General features: G+C 42.8%; 1 protein-coding gene across 16 annotated transcripts in view; it reads left to right on the forward strand.

Moving 5' to 3' along the window:
- The window catches only part of CLIP1 (CAP-Gly domain containing linker protein 1), a 113,102-nt gene that overhangs the window by 60,912 nt on the left and 31,556 nt on the right, over window positions 1-20,634 (forward strand). For 12 of the 16 annotated variants that reach the window (XR_005589550.1, XM_039505067.1, XM_039505072.1 and 9 more), the window contains 8 exons: window positions 1,693-1,797; window positions 5,969-6,913; window positions 9,396-9,512; window positions 10,629-10,686; window positions 10,956-11,039; window positions 13,605-13,761; window positions 14,440-14,605; window positions 14,704-14,919. Coding sequence is in view for 15 of the 16 variants with exons in the window: in XM_039505067.1 (XP_039361001.1) it covers window positions 1,693-1,797; window positions 5,969-6,913; window positions 9,396-9,512; window positions 10,629-10,686; window positions 10,956-11,039; window positions 13,605-13,761; window positions 14,440-14,605; window positions 14,704-14,919 (1,848 nt within the window). In the remaining variant the exon portion in view is untranslated. The remainder of the gene's footprint in view (window positions 1-1,692; window positions 1,798-5,968; window positions 6,914-9,395; window positions 9,513-10,628; window positions 10,687-10,955; window positions 11,040-13,604; window positions 13,762-14,439; window positions 14,606-14,703; window positions 14,920-20,634) is intronic. The other 4 variants (XM_039505075.1, XM_039505076.1, XM_039505081.1 and 1 more) reach the window with 1 other exon arrangement.

Here is a 20,634-nt window from a genome sequence, read left to right on the forward strand (position 1 = left end):
GCTTATCACTGTTTATACATAACACTGCTTTACAGGATTTCAAAATATCTTACTACGGACACTGGCAGTGGAGGCTTAGGTCTACATTACGTGCACTGTGCATAGGTAGAGTGCCCATGTATACACAGATCTCCTGCCAACTCTGGAAACACTACAGTATGGACACTAGGATGGTGACAGATGGAGTAGGGCCTTGATGGGATCCCACATATCTTCACATTACTCTCTTCTCCTTCATATTCTACATCTGGCTCTGCAAGCTGGAGACCTGTTTCTTCTAATTGATATTTCTTAGGTTAATTAAATCCAGCCACTCTACTTCACACTAAATTAACAGCTACAACTAAATCACATAGAAGAACGTTGATCCAGTCTGGCACAGGTAACTTCTCAGGATGAGAAGCATGTCTTGCCATAGACGGACAAAATAATATTCAGTCTCTGTCAGGTGGTCACCCTGTTGTTGGGATGGTCACGCCTCTTTCTAGGAAAGGACACTTAAACCAACAGGCATGAATATTGCTTTTTAAAAGATGGCATCTTTTAGGTTAATGATGATGTGTGCTAAGATTGACACAATGTACTAAACTCTGCAGTTCAGAGCTGAGTGTGATATGCAGTTCTTAACTCTGGATGTGCTTTTCTTTTTCCCTCCCATAGTGGTGCAAGTCAAGAAGGGAGTAACTGCTAGATTCTTTCCATCTCTCTTAAACCCCATGCTTTCTTGCAGACTCTTGGCAAAGTGTCTCTGCCTCTTTGTTGAATATTCAGGAGCTGCATCCTGATATTCCACAGTTCTTTATGAAACCTACCCCTTTGTGAGCAAAGGGCAGAGGGTGCTTGGCTCCGCTTTGTGTGGTTTCTTTTTCTCTCTTGGAACACAATGCCTTTTAGAAGTACAAACGTACTTCCTCTTCGTGGCCTAACCAATTTAGACTTGAGTGATGTACCATGGTCAAATCGGCATTTTAGTTACAGAGCAACCAGTCTAAATCAGTCACGTTTGCTCCCCTTCGGAAAGGTGGGGAAAAGATGTTCTGCAGTTCTGAGTAACTGTGTGTTCACACCATTCATATGATAGCAACAAATGAATCTTGACATCCCAAGGATTTGCCAGGAAGATTTTGATGTCACAAACTTGAAAAATATAGAGAAATTAAAAATAGTGTTCTACAGAAGCCTTAATATCTACAGCCAAATTCAGACCTGCTGTGTGCTGGTCCTGTTCCATGGTGTTATTTCACCCATGTACACCAGGTCTGAATTTTGATCCCCTAGTTCATAATTAAAAACCTAACTCAGCTAAAGCCAAATAAATTTACAGTGTTAGTTGGGGGTGATAGGAGGAAGGGGCTTATAATTCTTTAAAAAGTATTAACTATTCTAATTTGTGCTGGTAAACTTCACATACTGATAAATAACTTCTATATGGCTGCATGAGTCTACCTTACTTTTTGTCCATATTTCTTCTTGTTTGTGGTTTGTTTGTTTATTTTACACATCAGACCATTTACACTTTCAGTTCATCTCTCTCATCCATAGAGTTTCCTTGTTCATTTTACCCACTGCATCTTCTCTCTTCATCCTTGGTAGAAGATACTGGCAGCACGGCCTGCATGTGGCTCCCTCCTTTTGTGCTGGCATGTGATGGTGGCACTGTTGTGTTCTCTTCCTTTCCCTTTTTACTAACAGACGCAGACCAAACTGGAGCATGCCCGCATTAAGGAGCTTGAACAGAGCCTGCTCTTTGAAAAGACCAAAGCTGACAAACTCCAGAGGGAGTTAGAAGACACTAGGGTAATGGTTTTCACTATTTAAATGAACGAGACCTATTTGTAACGTGGAGGATTTCTGATCACGCAGTCTGCAGGGTATAATGGATATCGAAGAGAGTGCCTGTCTTCTGCCATATACTTTCTAGAAAGTAGCCAAGAAGGACACTACTAAAATGACTATTAGACTTTGACTTTTTGTAACTTTTTTATTATATATAGTTCTACAAAGGAATCCAGGTAAGATCTCTTCAAAATGGAAAGATATCACTTGACTACAGGTCCAAAGCCGCAAACAAAGTTGTGGATCCATTTATGAAAGTATTCAGCAGTTCACTTGTAGCAGTTAGTGAGGTTCTGTATGCTCCAAAAGAAATGTTGAATTGCTGCAAATAGACAAATGTTCTTTCTCATTTAATTTACTCTAATTCTTCCAGTCTGAAGGTTTTGAGGGGATGGAGCAATCTGGACCTTGTGTACAGGTTGTAACTTTAGGTGCTTATTTTGCTGACCAGTGTGTACTGTGGCCATACAGTTGTTTTTTTTTTTTTTTTCCTCCATTGGTATGGTCCTTCCATAGAGAATCCAGTGGCACTAGTTACATAATCTGCTTACATCTCTGATTATTTTTTTTAATGCCCTGTTAGAAAGGTGAAGAAGTTCTACATCTGCAGAGACTTGAAACAATGTTAGTATCTTTCTACCAAGAACCATATTAATCTCTCTCTAGAAAGATGCTAACCCTGTGTCAAATTTCAGCTGAGACAGGTCCTATATGACTAAATTAGTTGACCCCAGTACACCCTTTGCAGGTGTGTTTAGCAGAGTGTAATAGTACATTATCAGACAGATGTGCTCTCAGAAGTCCGGAACCATGAAGAATGGAAATGACTTCCAAGTTCCTTATTTGGATGCCTTTGCACATATGAAAAAAATGACATTTTTTTTATTTTTGCTTGAAGGAATGAATTGCTTATGGTTTCTAAGCCTAAAGCATTCCAGTAATTTGAAATGGCTCTGATCAGCCTACAGCTCTGATTACTCCCCATTGATTTAGATTATTTTAAACAACAATGCATAAAATGCATTATAATAAATGTCAAATCACTGACATTCGTTGTTCTCAATGTGTTTGCAGGTGATCCAATCAGCTTTCTTCTATGACAATATAAAGCATGTTGATTTCATTTAAACTGATCATTTTCTCCACACCAGAAAGTGCCACATGTAATTAAAACAAAATGACAGGCAAACAGTAACCACACCATTAATGACAATGTTCTGTTTACTAGTTATTTTTGTCAGTTAAAGGAATTTGAGTGGGAAGAACATAGATGTGGATAGCTGTTAGCCCTCTGCCATACATTTAATAGGAACCTATGTAATCCCTGCACTAGCCTAGCAAAAAACAGTTTGTTTTTGCGTGCTAAAAATTAATAAAATGACTTTCTACTATCAATCTGAAGTTTTAACTTTAGTATTTGCAGAAGTCCAGTAAGGTCTCTGTTTGTTTTCTGACAGGAAGTATATTCTATAGATTCCCACTCTTGGTTTATAAAGCTGTAGGGATGGATTCCTTTTATGTAGTAGGAAGCAATCTTTAAATGTATAGTAATCCAATAATTTTTATTTGGATGGGAGTAATGGATCCAAATTTTCATGATTTAGAGACGCTTGGGAATAGGAGGAATCTTAAAACTCCCACAGATGAATTACAGTTAGTATTACCTGCAGCATGTGCGTGGTATCATAGCATTCAAATACCTTGCACTGAGAGGGGATTCTTCAAAATTTGCTTACAAATTGGGCTCAGGTTTAGCATCTTGGCACCTCTGGTTAACTGACCATCAGTTAGCAGATGCAACACAAGCCAGTTGCTTTTTCTTGGTGGTGGGGGCAGGGAGAAACCTCTCTACAAGGAATTAATTCTGCTTGGCTGGAGAGCTTCCTATTGATTGAGGTTTTTTCCCCACCAGTCAGGTCCTTACTATTCTCAAAGAAACTGAGGAACTTCAGCTCTTTTCCAGACCCCAGGAACAGGGCTGCCTGGAGGGGGGGCAAGTGGGGCAATTTGCCCTAGGCCTGACAGGGGCCCCCAGGAGAGTTTTCAGCGGGTCTTCGGTGACAGGTCCTTCAGTGCCGCCGAACACAGCCGGAGCGAGTGAAGGAGCCGCTGCCGAAGACCCGGAGCTTCTTCCGCTCCGGGTCTTCGGCAGCAATTTGGTGGCGAGGGCTCCCTCCGCTCCGGGTCTTTGGTGGCGGGGGTCCTTCACTCGCTCCGGGACCCACTGCCGAAGTGCCCCAAAGACCCAGGGCCCCTGAATCCTCTGGGCAGCCCTGCCCAGGAAGGCAAAAGTGAAACTACACAAAAGAGAACGAGGTGTCTCTGGTTCATTTTTGTCATTTTGCATCAATATGATGATGGACCAGACTAGCACAGGTGCATACAACTGTGCTTTCCTTTAACATGAGATTCAGTAGAGACTGAGCACCTCTCAGTACCTAAAGGGCCCTTTGGGGCCAGGGTTCGTGTAATGCTAGAGTGACTTCATCTGTGCACAGTCCATTGCTGGGGTCCATGCTAGTGGATCCCAGACCAGATTTGGGACCTATGTTTGTGGGGAGAAGAGGGTGCTTATCTTTTTGTACAAATATAGTAGTTGCTCCACTCCAGCAAACTGCCCACATAGGGCCTAAAACCTCAGACTTAGCCCCACTGTGCTGCCGACCTAACTTTTAGCAACCTAAAATCTCCCAGATTGGCTTCAGTGGCCTCTGGGAGATCGAGCCCGATTTCAGGAGACTCCTGGCCAAACCAGGAGGGGGAGGGTTGGCAACCCTAGCAAGAAGTGATGGTTTGTTTTTTCCTTGTCTCATCTGTTTGGCCATCTTTTCCCTTGACAAAGTGAGCTTTGGTCTAAAAGAGTCCTTGAAACAGTTATCTAATATGTTGTACATTTTCTTCATTGTTCATGGGGCAGGATGTGGTTGATTAAATTCTGCAATGATATCAGCTTTAATAGGATATGTGAAAGCCAGTCATTTAACTTATTAAACACTTCCACAAAATATTACTGCCTTAATAATATAGCCTAGGTAGACTGCAAGATTATTAGTTGTTCCATCAAGACAACAACTTCCAAATATCCTTGCTTATTCCACTTGTTGTTTTATAGTAAGCAGTTCTTCTTCATTAGCTTTCAAAGTTATTTCCTGACCTATGTACCAGTACATACTGCAAAATATATTGCTGTTGATGGGACATGTTGGAGAGGTTTAAAACACATTATGGTTTTGTTCTTGAGGTCATAGATGGAATAATGTAAAACAAAGAGTGGGATCTGTAGAAAATACTTAAAAAGAACAATTTCAGGTAAGTAATATCTTTAATCTTGATGTTTATAATACAAGGAGGAGCAGACGCAGTAATTTCCTGATCAGGAACAATGGTTGGTTTTGTGATGCTTTTGCATGTCACGGGCCTAATTAATTCTTTAATCCTTTTTTGGCATTCTGAGAGAGGCCTTGGGTAGTGTCAGGATAATTTTTAAAGACAGTTTGGGGATAGATGTAATGGGAGTTTCACCTATTGGTACATCTAGACCGAAGAAATATATTTGCATTTCTCTGTCAGTTTCAAAACCAATATGAATGGTATAAGGAAGCAATTATCTGGACAAATGAAGACTGCGATCTCTCCGCCCTTCATCATTCCACTTTAAATTCGTTCTTAGAAGCATTTTGCTAACCCTTGCTAATCTATATACAAGCTGCAATTGTAAGCTTTTGCTTAACCATTTTTTTTTCTTTTCACTAACTTCAGAAAGGGAGTTTAAAAACATTCCATCTTAAATAAAAAGTTATAAGGGTGTAACACAGGTATTGGTACTTTTATTTTAAAAGAAAGGAAATAATTTTAAACATAAACAAAACCAAGTATTTTAGGTTGTCTTGGTTCATAGATTTCCATGTAAAGAAAATATTTGCTGTTATTTATGCTTCATTAGTTATCTCAGTAGGAATAGGAATTTGCATTAGACTAGATCTGATTTTGGCCAATTATTGCCAAAAAGGTTGGTATGGATATACTAAGAGGTTAATTTGTAATAATTGAAGATTTTTCTTGAGACTTCAAAATCTCTTCATGCTTTATATATGTGGTGTAATTATTTCTTTCTAAATGCTGTTGACCATAGGTGGCTACAGTATCAGAAAAATCTCGCATCATGGAACTAGAAAGAGATCTAGCACTGCGGGTGAAGGAAGTAGCTGAACTCCGAAGGAGATTAGAGTCTAGTAAGCCAGTCAGTGATGTGGACAGTTCTCTCTCACTGCTACAAGAAATAAGTTCTTTGCAAGAAAAAGTGGCAGAAATTAGCAAAGAACATCAAAATGAAATAAATTCAGTAAAAGAGAAGTTTGGAATCAGTGAAGAATCTTATCAGAAGGAGATCAAAGCACTTTCAGCCTTACATGAAAGAATTGCAAAAGAAAATGAGTTGTTGAAAACTAAGCTTGATCGTGCCAACACGGAGAATTCAGATGTGATAGAGCTGTGGAAATCAAAGCTGGAATCTGCTATTGCTTCACATCAGCAAGCAATGGAAGAACTAAAGATTTCATTCAGCAAAGGTGTTGGGGCTCAGACTGCTGAATTTGCAGACCTAAAGACCAAGGTTGAGAAAATGAGATTAGAGCATCAAAATGAAACATCAAATTTAAAACTAAAACAAGAAAACGAAAGATCTCAGCATATGAAAGAGATTGAAGGTCTGAAAGCGAAGCTGTTGGAAATCACTGAGGAGAGAGAGCGAAGCCTGGAAAACCTGAAGACCAAACTAGAAAATGCAGAAGATCAACATCTAGTAGAAATGGAAGACGCTTTAAACAAATTACAGGAAGCAGAAATAAAGGTAAAGGAGCTAGAGGTACTGCAAGCCAAGTGCACTGAACAAACCAAGGTTATTGATAGTTTAACAACACAGATCAAAGTTACTGAAGAAAAGATTTTGGACCTTGATGTGCTGCAGAAAGCCAATTCTGAAGGTAAATTGGAAATCCAGAAACTTAGCAAGCAGCTTGAGGCAGCTGAGAAACTGATACAAAACCTAGAGACTGAAAAGATTGATGGGAGTAGCAAGGTTTGTATTAACATCCATCTTTTTACTTTAATTTGTTTTATTTTAATTTACATTTATACCTTTTATCTACAATATGAGCTCATCACAGAGGGGAAGGTAGTCTTGAGAGAAAGTATTTTTTACTCATCTGAAGAGGTTTAGAGAAACTATCCACCGCATCTAATCTGGAAGGCTGTATCTTGTCTTGCAGGGTGGTGGTTTGGGTAGAGGTGTGTGGCTCATGCCCCATAAGTTCTTTCTTGCTGTGAACTTATGAGGCCTATAACCTCTGCTCTGAGAGCTGTTGGGGCACTCGTGGTCCTAGTAAGGAAGAAGAATCCACATATTTATTGATGTATGATAAGTTAAATAGTGGATGTACTGAGATTAAGTGATATGTGACACTAAGAAAATCTCTTGCCTTTCTGATAAGCATATTGAGTTGCACAGAGGTTTCCTCACATTCCTCATCCTCTTTCAAAAAGCCTAGGAAGAGCTGTGTACCGCTTTGAAGGGTGGTCTTGTGGTTAAGGCACAGGACATGGAATCAGGAGATGTGAGTTCTGTTCCTAGTCTTACCACAAACTTCCTGTGTGATCTTGGGCAAGTCACTTCACCTCTGTGTCTCAAGTTCTGTCTGGGGCACAGGCAGAATAAGTGGAGCGTTTAATGCCTGTGAGACTAGTGCAGGGAGCTCCAAGTAATCACCTCGTCCATGTGAAATCCAATGACCTCTGGAATTCATCACCTTCTAGGTCAGGGGTGGGCAAACTCTTTGGCCCGAGGGCCGCATCGGGTTTTCAAAATTGTATGGAGGGCCCGTTAGTGGAGGCTGTGCCTCCCCAAGCAGCCAGGCGTGGCCCGGCCCCCGCCTCCTGTCTGACTCCCCCTGCTTCTTGCCCCCTGACAGCCCCCTCTGCCCCACCCCGGGACTCCTGTCCCATCCACCTCCCCCTCTGCCCCGGTTCCCTGTCCCCTGATTGCCCCCCACCACCCCATCCAACCCCTGCTCCCTCGGGACCCCTACCCCCATTCAAACACCACCACCCCCGTTCCCTGCCTTCTGATCATCCCAACCCCTATCCGCAACCCCGCCCCTGACCACCACCCCGAACTCCCATGCCCCCTTACCGCGCTGCCTGAAGCACTGCTGGCTGGCGGCACTACAGCTGTGCTGTCCAGAGCAGCAGGACAGGCAGCCCCGCTGCCCAACGGGAGCCAGCCACGCCACCGCGCAGCACAGAACACCGGGTCAGGCCAGGCTCTGCAGCTGCACTGCCCCAGGAGCTCGCAGCCCCACTGCCCAGAGCATTGCGCTGGCGGTGCAGTGAGCTGAGGCTGCGGGGGAAGGGAACAGCAGGGGAGGGGCCAGGGGCGAGCCTCCTGGGCCAGAAGCTCAGGGGCCGGGCAGGAGGGTCCCTCGGGCCGGATGTGGCCCATGGGCCGTAGTTTGCCCACCTCTGCTCTAGGTAGTGAGAGGAGGGATGAAGGAGAGACTCCATAACCTTTAATTATCCAGGAGTGGAAAACTGATTGGATGAATAGCCATTTTCCCCGTTTCTCTCTTTTAGTAGCCAGGAAGGGGGAAGAGGCAAGGAAAAAGGTGCTGTACCTAACAGGCCAGGGAAAGCCATAAAATCACAGTGAGACAAGCTGATGGGGCATCTGTACATGATAGTGGTGTTGAGTGAAACAGCATCATAGGAAATGTCTTGAAGCAAAGATTGCCACACTGTGTGTGTCTCAGTGATTTTTCTGGTGCTCAGGCCGGTAACTGACAAAATGGCTTTGTAGTTGAATATCACTATATCACATAGGTGCTACTGTAGTTTGGAACGCAGGGAGTAAAATGTAGTGTCTGGGCTCTTTCCCCTTCACACAAGATCTGTCAAGTCAGCTCTGTGATCATAAAGAAAAAGTAATGAGGCCACTTTCCTAAACCTCGCCACAAATGGTGCCAAAAAATTGGACTGACATGGACTTTTGGCATCATTTTCAGAGATCATGCTGAGCATCCACCATTCCTATTAAAGTCAGTAGGTGGTGCGGGTACTCAATATGATTGAAAATCATCACAGCAATATGTAATGTTCAATACCGTCAGTTACAAGGTGCTTACTAAATATTCCAGTAAGAAACGTTCTATTGATGCAATAAGCACAATTTAAAACACTTGAATATACCCAAAATGTCTAGCATTAAAAAAATATTTGTAGCATAATTCTGAGAGAACTAAATTTAGACCACTTTCAGATTACAAGGATTGTCTCAAACTTATTCCGAGATGCAGTTTAATACTGTGGTGCAGCCTCCAGTGGAAATCAGCTATATTCAGTTAACACACAACATTTTTCCTTCAGCTTTTGTTCATATTTTTTTTAATTTTTGACATATGATGGTTTGAACATTCTAGTTATTTCCTTGAAGTTCATGATTTTATGTTCTTTATGTTTTCATTCATGTTCGTAATTTTTGTTTTACTCCATCTAATCCACCCTGCCAGGCTAGTAATCTGGCCAAAGAACTTCAGGGCAAAGAGCAAAAGCTTCTTGACCTGGACAAAGACTTGGGTGCAGTAAATCAAGTTAAAGATTCTTTGGAAAAGGAGCTTCAACTTTTGGTGAGTAATTCTCAGAAATCTTGTCTCTACCCACTGGGTTCTCTTTGAGCTTTTTAGGGGGAAATCGTCACTGTTATCCAAGGGTCAAATGTAACAATCCTTACTCCAGCAAAAATCTTAGTAATTTCAAATGGACTTTTGTCCAAGTGAGGAATGCAGGCTTTGAGTCCAAGTGCTTTGTGTATCTGATTTTCAGAATGAAAAGTACAATAAGATTAACTTTTACCTTATCAAGTTGTTGCCTAAGCAGAGCTCCGCTGTTACTGGTTTACAGTTAAAACATTGAGCCAGATCAAATACATCATATAACACATTTTAAGAATAGTCATTAAGGTAGGTGTAGTCCTTTTTCATTATAAGTGCTGTATGAGTTAACACTACTTCACTGTGTTATTTACCAGCAGCTTGTGAATAACAAATTTTCACTTCCTGCTTGTTTTGCAATACAATAGTTAAACTTCTCAGTGTTCTATGTTTGGGCTAGCGCCTCCTGAGATTAGCCCAGATTTAGGAGGAAGCAAGATGTGTGTGTCTGTCTTTCCATGTGGTCTTTCTAAGGCCATGGCTGTGTTTTATGATGTTGATTAAGGTGCCCCAGTATTTTATCTATCTTTGTATCCTGGCCTTTCGTCAGATGTCCCTAACTTTACATCTCTTCCTGCCATTGTGGCTGGAAAAGACTAGTATGAGATTGGCCACAAGGCTGCATGGGGCCATTCAAACAGCAAGTCCACCACAGCCTGTGAGCTAAAGTTTATAACTTTTTTTAAAGTGAGGTCCAGGCCCGCTAACCTTGCGAGACCGGTGAACCACGTCTGCCACACAGAGCTGTGCAGCTGCTGTACCACTATCCTCATTTACAAAGACGTTGTAAGGGACCTCCTTTCAAACTAAGACGGGGAGATTTTTTTTCTTTTACTTCTCTGTGTTGCCAAGTTCAAAAGAGACTATAAATTACAAGTCAAAAACATCTAATACACTTATGACAGTAGTGGGTCTTTATCAAATCAGGAAATGAAATAATAGTAACACTACTTTTAATGAAGTTTATATTTGAATAATAGTGTGTCATTACCAAATGGTTAAAACTTGTCTTGGGTTTTCATTCCCTTCTAGAAAGGAAAGTTTACTAGTGCCGCTGAAGAGGCGGAAAGTGTTCAAAAATCTATGCAAGGTATGTTTCCCTAGAATCGAAATGCATCCCCTCAAAACCCGATGGAAAAAAATGGTGCAGAAAAAAATTTCTTCAAGAGCCTAAGGGTTATATTTATTAATTTAGCAGGATTTGTCTTGGCCACTAAGAATAAAACAGGATTTTTTATCTCCTCCTTGTTTGATTTGAGAGCAATATGCATTCTTTGTAAATTAAGTTTGCTTTAACAAGATGAACCGCAATAACTGGGGAATTAACTTTATCTTTTAAATATGATTTTATTTCCATAGAAACTATTAAAAAACTAAACCAAAAAGAAGAGCAATTTGCACTCATGTCTTCGGAACTGGATCAGTTAAAATCTAATTTGACAGGTAAGGAAATGACAAAATTGAAGGGTTTGGAATGTGCCATCAGCTTTATGCCTTCATGCCACCTGCTGTTCTTATCACATGGTGATGACTAACACCCACATAGTGGCAGACATGTCTGCAAACTAGCTTTGGGAAGCTAGAAAGTCAGATTCCTGTTAGAGCCAAGCCCAGTGCCTAGTTCCAAGCTAAAACAAACCACATCATTAGTGTGAAGTGTAAGCACAACTGAAAAACTATATATAGGGATGCTGCGAAGTGACCATGGCAAGGAAGTAATGGAAAAGTATTTCCTGGCTCAGCTTGCTTCCTGGTTGAACCTTTGTTGCTTAAGTCCATTCCAAAGAACTGGTTAAAGCTTTGCATTAGGTATTTATCTGCTTTAATGGCACAAACAACACACATACAAAAATGTGTTAATATTGCAACTGATCTAAGTTGATTATTAGTGGAGATGCTCCATGGTGAAGGCTGGGGAAAGAGGATGACGCACTCAGGGTACCGCAGACAGCAGAGAGTAGGGTATGTGTAGCTATATGCCTCAGTGAAAACTAGTATGTGCTCACTCTGCAGTACGTAGCTACATGCATCAGTGAAAGGCTCTGGCAGTGGGATACTGTGACAGTCTGTATCCCTATGTTCACCCGATGGTGTGAGCAGGTAAGCAACCGAAGCCATGCCTTTTTAATAGTAAGTTAAGGGTCACCCATTGATCTGATTGAACAGAACTAAAGGCTCAGATTCCAAACTGCTACTCTGGAGTCTCATACTACCAGAATTTTATATGGAAATTGTGCACATAAAAGAAAAATAAAATATGGTGGCAGATGCCATGTCCAGGAAAGAGGGTCCTGACTTACTGCCTACAGGTCAGCCAGTGGGTAACCCTCCTGCAGCTTTGTAAGGGGGGAGGTGTGATAGCCTATATCCCTATGGTCACCCTTTTTACAAAACTATAATGGTTTTCATACAAAACATGCCTTGTGAGGTGGTATTTGAAAACTCCATAATGTGCTGATCATTATTGTCCTGGGAAAATATGTGGCAACACTGTATGTAAAGTTATAAGATTCTACTGTGTAACGTTACTGAGACATATTCCAAGTTCAGAAAAACAGGCATCCCAGCTTGGAGAATTGAGGGGACACAGTGTCCATCACTCCAGATTGTACCCTGGGTAATGCTACAAATATTACACTGGTCAAATATCAGTGGAGACAGGGAAAGCACAGCTTGGTCGTGCAGAGAGCTCTGTAGGGTACAAACCCTACAGGTTCAGGCGTGTGTTTACTTGCCTAAAGAGTGGCTCACCAGCTACCCTGCTACATATAGCCATGTTAGGGGGTGCGTATAGTATATGCACACTACACACTGCCATAAGGAGCGTGCAGTGTAGGGATACCCTTGGTGTGTTCATGAAATGCAACGTGTAAATAGCATGTGCCTGTAACAGACATGTAAAAAGCATATGACAGCTCATGGAAAGAGTATGACCCCTATTTACATGTGAAGAATCCTTTTTGGTTTGGTTTGGTTAACTTCTTCCTAGCGTCTGTGACCTTCGAGCTAGCACATCACCATCCCCTAGGGTGACCAGACATCCCAATAAAATCGGGTCTGTCCCGATTTTTAGGCGTTTGTCCCGTGTCCCAGTCGATGTTTGGTTGGGACGCAATTTGTTCCAATATTTCGCACTCCTGTTTTGTTTTGTTCCGCCGGTGGGACTCTGCTTTTTTCTCTCTCTCTCTGCCAGCAGGGTTTTGTTTTTTTTCTCTGTTGGCGGGACACCGGGTTTTTCTCTCTCTCTCTCTCTCCTGGCGGGACTCCATTTTTTTCTTTCTTTCTTTCCCCCCCGCCCTCTCCGCCGGCAGGACTCCGGGACTCCGTTATTTTTTTTTTCTCTCTCTCTGCCTCCGGGACTCCGCACTTTTTTTTTTGTGTGCTGTGCTGACGGGACTCCCATATGTCCCGATATTTTCTTCATCCCATCTGGTCCCCCACCATCCCCTGTCACATAACCTGTAGTACCATTTTGTGCTATACACATCCACCTAATCTCTTTTTACGGCAATCTAAACTGACCTTATGTATATAAAAGAAAACCTACTAAACCAGTGACTTGATGTAGCTGTCATTGATCCTTGTGTTTACACTGCCCTAAAGACCAATTGGTCTAATATTCTTCCCTTGATAGCTGCATGTAACTTCAGTTAAGTGAGTATGCCCGAATGTGCCTGCTGGATTTCTCTCCTAATGGTAGAGCCCAGCCTGATACCTATAGTTAAGTGAAGCATTGACTGAAAGTTGTATTCTTGGTTGATTGTTTTTCCTGTGTCTCTCCATGTACAATGTTATACTTCTCTATTGGGAGTTTTACACCTTTCCATTACTCCAGAGCCTACAATTTACAGTCCAAACCCAAACACGACTTTTAGTTTTGGAAGTTCAGCGTGCTAATTTTATGGCACCAGGCTAACTCTGATGTTTACAGTCTCTTGTTAGCGTCTAGGTGCCTTGTGCCTGGTCTGTGGATTAAATTTACTAGAATATTAACTTTTTTATGTTCAGTTATGGAGAAAAAGTTGAAAGAGAGGGAAGAAAAAGAACAGCAGTTGACTGAAGCTAAAGCCAAACTCGAGAATGATATAGCAGAAATAATGAAGTCCTCGGGAGATAGTTCTTCTCAGCTTACAAAGATGAATGATGAGCTGCGGTCAAAAGAAAGGTATCCCATTGCTATCAGAGCGTTTTCCTGCCATTTGTTCCTACATTTTTTGTCCTTTTGTAAGTAGCTATGAAAGCTCATCCTGAAACAAATCTGTTTCACATTGATGTGACAACAGAGCTTGTGCCATCAAATTCATTCTGTTTTAAATACTCTGTACATATATCAAAGAGCCACTTGGTTTAAAAATTATTTAATAACTTCTTATTTATGTAACATCATCTGGCACTTTTGAAACTGAATAGACTTTTTCATGATTATCATTGCATCTCTTTTAGCTTAGACACCAGAAAGTAAAATATACAATTTCTGGTTCTCAAGCACGAGTACAATGCATGCAACCCAAACACTGCAAGGGAATGTGTATTTGTTTTAAACATAAATTTAATGCAAACATTTCTGTTTTTGCAAAACCCTGAACTTTGGGGTCATTTACCCTGACATTGGTACTTTTTGTGTGCATTGAATCTTGTTATTGGTGCATTTAATTTGATAGAACATTCTGCACACTTCTTAGTGATTTGAACAAACCTTTTTCGTAACTTTTGGTCTGTATTAAAGATTTAATAGAAGCATGCCGCAACTCTCTGAGAGAGCTGTGTGTCTGTACGTTAGTTACATTTTTGGCAAAAAGTCGTTTTGCTAATTTCTGATTTATTTATTTATTATTTATTTTAGGAAGCTAGAAGAACTACAAATTCAGCTTACAAAATCAAATGAAAAGGCAGCTCAGCTGCAGGAAAATATGGAACAGACAACACGTAACGCTGAACAGAACCAGCAGGAAACACTTAAGAATCATCAGGCTGAACTGAAGAAAATGCAAGATAAATTAGTAGACCTGGTAAGAAGAACTATAGAAAAGGCTTACTAGTTGTGTTGGAAAGAGTATTAAAAAAACTAGATTTCTGATTGTATTCAAATTGCTCTAAAATCTGACAGGAAAGGCAAATTGAGAAAAGCCAAAATCAGTGTAAGGATCTGCAGATGACGCATGAAAAAACCAATTCTGAGATGATCGCTGAGCACAATGCAGCCATCAAAGAGCTTAAACAGAATCTGCTGAACACAGAAGAGATGCTGAAAAGTGCAAAAAAGAAAAACAGCGACTTGGAAAAACAGGCTGAGGAGCTGAAAAAACAAGCAGAACTTGCCAAAGTACGTATGTCTTTTAAGCAAGTAATTGCTCTGTTATCTCTCTCCTTACAATGACTCACTCCTTTACCATTTAACCTAACCCATTTGTTTTAACTTTGTTTTTTGGTATTCACTCAGTGAAAATTTATCCAGACTAGATGAAGTATTATTAAGGAAAGGAAACCTACCCCATTGACTGTTAGATAATCTTTATATCCATATTTTAGTTTAATATAAAGTATGGTACTTAGCAATTAACTTTATATCCTCTTAGATTTCTATTCCAGTCAGAACCAGTTGGAATTAAATTTGATTTCTCTTTAATAAGGGATTTTAAGCATCTGGATTTTAAATAATTAGGTATATTTAGAAATATTTTCTTTACAGGCACCTTGTTACTGACATTTTCTTTTGTAAATCAGTTCCATGTTGTGTATAATTATTTTGCCCTTAGCTTGATTTAAATAACTTTCACTGATTTTTCTCTGTTTCCTGGATATTGTTGCTTGCTTTCATCTCTCATTCATTGTTTATTTGCCTTAAGCTTTGTGTTATGTTACGCTTTAGCAGAATATTCAGTGTATAAATTGACACACAAAAGTTAAAGTATCCAACATATTTCTGATGTAGTACTTGAACAAATTAACCTTTTTATGATACGGTATCATGGGTACATTACCCATGTAGTATAAACACTATATAAAGTAACTAGAAGTCAGCATCTGATATAGCTCCCTGGATTAACTGTAATCCAACTCATCCAGGTATTGACTGAGGGTATGTCTACACTACGAAATTAGGTCAAATTTATAGAAGTCAATTTTTTAGAAATTGATTTTATACAGTCAATTGTGTGTGTCCCCACTTAAGACCAATAACTCGGCGGAGTGCATCCACAGTACCGAGGCTAGCGTCGACTTCCGGAGCATTGCACTGCAGTCTCCGCCGCCCATTGGAATTCTGGGTTGAGCTCCCAATGCCTGGTGGTTCTGGGTAAATGTCATCAACTCCCCCCCCCCCCCCCCCCATGAAAGCAATGGCAATAAATCATTTCTCACCTTTTTTCCTGGGTTACCCATGCAGACGCCATACCACGGCAAGCATGGAGCCCGCTCAGCTCACCATCACTGTATGTCTCCTGGGTGCTGCCAGACATGGCACTGCATTGCTACACAGCAGCAGCTCATTGCCTTTTGGCAGCAGATGGTGCATTACGACTGGTAGCCGTTGTCGTCGACTCCTGGGTGCTCTTTTAGCCAACTTCGGTGAGGTCGGTCGGGGGCGCCTGGACATAAATGGGAGACGACGATGGCCAGCAGTTGTACTGCACCGTCTGCTGCCAGCCTAAGATGTGTAAGAGAGATGGAGTGGATCAAAACAATAAAGAGACCAGATTTGTTTTGTATTCATTTGCTCCCCCCTGCCCCCGTGAATAGTGGGGGGAGGGATAGGTCAGTGGTTTGAGCATTGGCCTGCTAAACCCAAGGTTGAGAGTTCAGTCTTTATGGGGGCCATTCTGTGTGACAATCCTGTAAGCCATGTCGTCAGTCGCCCCTCGGTCAGATCAACAGCAGACAATCGTTTCGCACCTTTTTTCAGCGCAGACGCCATAGCATGGCAAGCATGGAGCCTGCTCAGATCACCGCCACAATTATGAGCACTGTAAACACCACACGCATTATCCTGCAGTATATGCAGAACCTGCAAAAGTGAAACCAGGTGAAGAGGCGACGGCAGCGTGGTGATGAGAGTGATGAGGACATGGACACCAACTTCTCTCAAAGTACGGGCCCCGGCAGTGTGGACATCATGGTGTTAATGGGGCAGGTTCATGCCGTGGAACGCCGATTCTGGGCCCAGGAAACAAGCACAGACTGGTGGGACCGCATAGTTTTGCATGTCTGGGATAATTCCCAGTGGCTGCAAAACTTTCGCATGCGTAAGGGCACTTTCATGGAACTTTGTGACTTGCTTTCCCCTGCCCTGAAGTGCAAGAATACCAAGATGAGAGCAGCCCTCACAGTTCACAAGTGAGTGGCGATAGCCCTGTGGAAGCTTGCAACGCCAGACAGCTACTGGTCAGTCGGGCATCAGTTTGGAGTGGGCAAAGCTACTGTGGGGGCTGCTGTGATCCAAGTAGCCAACGCAATCAAAGAGCTGCTGATATCAAGGGTAGTGACTCTGGGAAATGTGCAGGTCATAGTGGATGGCTTTGCTGCAATGGGATTCCCTAACTGTGGTGAGGCGATAGACAGAACCCATATCCCTATCTTGGCAGCGGCACACCAAGCCAGCAAGTACATAAACTGAAAGGGGTACTTTTCAGTGGTGCTGCAAGCACTGGTGGATCACAAGGGATGTTTCACCAACATCAGCGTGGAATGGCTGGGAAAGGTACATGACGCTCGCATCTTCAGGAACTCTGGTCTGTTTCAAAAGCTGCAGCAGGGGACTTTCTTCCCAGGCCAGAAAATAACCGTTGGACCCAGCCTACCCCTTAATGCCCTGGCTCATGAAGTCGTACACAGGCAGCCTGGACAGTAGTCAGGAGCTGTTCAACTATAGGCTGAGCAAGTGCAGAATGGTTTGGATGTTTAAAAGCACGCTGGTGCAGTTTACTGACTCAGATAGACCTCAGCGAAACCAATATTCCCATTGTTATTACCGCTTGCTGTGTGCTCCACAATATCTGTGAGAGTAAGGGGGAGACGTTTATGGTGGGGTGGGAGATTGAGGCAAATCGCCTGTCCACTGATTACGCGCAGCCAGACACCAGGGTGGTTAGCAGAGTACAGGAGGGTGCGATGCGCATCAGAGAATCTTTGAAAACCAGTTTCATGACTGGCCAGGCTACAGTGTGAAAGTTCTCTTCTCTTCTCTTTGTTTCTCCTTGATTGAACCCCTGCCCTGTGGTTCACTCTACTTCCCTGTAAGCTAACCACCCTCCCCTTTCGATCACCACTTGCAGAGGCAATAAAGTCATTGTTGCTTCACATTCATGCATTCTTTATTGATTCATCACACAAATAGGGGGATAACTGCCAAGGTAGCCCGGGAGGAGTGGGGGAGGAGGGAAGGACAAGGCCACACTGCACTTCAAAACTTATTGAATGCCAGCTTTCTGTTGTTTGAGCAGTCTTCTGGGGTGGAGTGGTTGGGTGCCCGGAGGCCCCCCCACCGCGTTCTTGGGCATCTGGGTGAGGAGGCTATGGAACCTGGGGAGGAGGGTGGTTGGATACACAGGGGCTGTCTTGGCGGTCTATGCTCAAGCTGCCTTTCCTGAACCTCAATCATACGTCTGAGCATATCAGTTTGTTCCTCCAGTAGCCTCAGCATTGCCTCTTGCCTTCTGTCACCAAGCTGACGCCATCTATCATCTTCAGCCCGCCGCCTGTCCTCGCGTTCATATTGTGCTTTCCTGGACTCTGACATTGTGTGCCTCCATGCATTCTGCTGGGCTCTTTCAGTGTGGAAGGACTGTATGAACTCAGAACATTTCATCACGAGTGCGGTTTTTTTGCCTTCTAATCTTCGCTAGCCTCTGGGAAGGAGAAGATAGTGTGAGCGTTGAAACATTTGCAGCTGGTGGAGGAAAAAAAGGGGAGAGTGGTAGTTAAAAAGACACATTTTAGAGAACAATGGGTAGACTCACAGTAAACCTTGCTGTTAACATTACATAGCACATGTTCTTTCGGTACAAGGTTGCATTTTGCCTCTTATTGAGGGTATACCTGTTTGGTGTGAGAGATCTTTCACGCAGGGCCGGGCAACAGAATTTGGCTTGCAGGCAGCCATGGTAAGACAGTCTTTTGGCTTCTTTAACCTTCATAACATGTGGGAATGGTTTCAAACAGCAGTGCCCTCATTTCCCGTACCAAGCAGCTGTTGGGTTGGCCGTTTAAAAGGAGGAGGGGCTGCGGTTTTCGGGTTAACATGCAGCACAAACCCAACTAACACAACACCCCCCTCCCCACACACGCAATTCTCTGGGATGATCACTTCACCCCTCCCCCCACCGCATGGCTAACAGCGGGGAACATTTCTGTTTAGCCACAGGCAAACAGCCCAGCAGGAAAGGGCACCTCCGAATGTCCCCTTAATAAAATCACGCTATTTCAACCAGGTGACTAGGAATGATATCACTCTCCAGAGGATAACACAGAGAGATAAAGAACGGATGCTGTTTGAATGCCAGCAAACACCGGGACCATACACTGCCATGCTTTTTATGCAATGATTCCAGACTACGTGCTACTGGCCTGGCATGGTAAAGTGTCCTACCATGGAGGACGGAATAAGACTGTCCTCCCCAGAAACCTTTTGCAAAGGCTTTGGGAGTACATCCAGGAGAGCTTTATGGAGATGTCCTTGGAGGATTTCCGCTCCATCCCCAGACACGTTAACAGACTTTTCCAGTAGCTGTACTGGCCACAAATGCCAGAGCAAATTAATCATTAAACATACTTGCTTTTAAACCATGTATAATATTTACAAAGGTACACTCACCAGAGGTCCCTTCTCCGCTTGGTGTGTCCGGGAGGCAGCCTTGGGTGGGTTCGGGGGGTACTGACTCCAGGTCCAGGGTGAGAAACAGTTCCTGGCTGTCGGGGAAAACGGTTTCTCCGCTTCCTTGCTGTGAGCTATCTTCAACCTCCTCATCTTCCTCATCCCCAAAACCCGCATCCCTGTTGCATGCTACTCTATTGATGGAGTCAAAGCACAGTGATGGGGTAGTGGTGGCTGCACCACCTAGAATAGCATGCAGCTCATCATAGAAGTGGCATGTCTGGGGCTCTGACCCGGAGCGGCCATTTGCCTCTCTGGTTTTTTGGTAGGCTTTCCTCAGCTCCTTAAGTTTCACACGGCACTGCTGCGGGTCCTTGTTATAGCCTCTGTCATTCATGCCCTTTCAGATTTTTTTCAAATGTTTGGGCGTTTTGTCTTTTGGAATGGAGTTCCGATAGCATGGATTCATCTCCCCATACAGCAATCAGATCCCATACCTCCCATTCGGTCCATGCTGGAGCTCTTTTGCGATTCTGGGACTCCATCATGGTCACCTCTGCTGATGAGATCTGCACTCACCTGCAGATCGCCATGCTGGCCAAACAGGAAATGAGATTCAAAAGTTCGTGGGCCTTTTCCTGTCTACCTGGCCAGTGCATCGGAGTTTAGAGCGCTGTCCAGAGCGGTCACAATGGAGCACTCTGCGATAGCTCCCGGAGGCCAATACCATCAAATTGCGACCACGCTACCCCAAATTCAACCTGGCAAGGTCGATTTCAACGCTAATCCCCTCATCGGGGGAGGATTACCTAAATCAATTTTAACAGCCCTTTAAGTCGAAAATAACGGCTTAGTCGTGTGGACGGGTGCAGGATTAAATCGATCTAACCGCTGCTAAATTCGACCTAAACTTGTAGTGTAGACCAGGGCTGAATCTTGTTGGTTTTTCTTGTCTTCTACAGTAGCTTTTTTTTTTTTAAATCACTCCATGCTTAATCTATGTAGATGGTACCATTTAAATCACTTTTTGGGGGTAGGGGGGCAGTATTGGAGCAGTCTTAATAAAAAGCCAAACTCCTGTAGTAAGAATGAACACACAACTAGTGCATCTTTTAACATAACTATCATTAATTAGTTCCACTAGGTCGTCTCACTAGCTAGTCATTGTTTTGTAATAAAAATGGCTGTAACGTTTTTCAGCAGTTGAGATTATACAGAGGCTTGTGTGTC

This window comes from Mauremys reevesii, linkage group 18, assembly GCF_016161935.1.
Source record: "Mauremys reevesii isolate NIE-2019 linkage group 18, ASM1616193v1, whole genome shotgun sequence".
Taxonomy (NCBI): domain Eukaryota; kingdom Metazoa; phylum Chordata; order Testudines; family Geoemydidae; genus Mauremys; species Mauremys reevesii.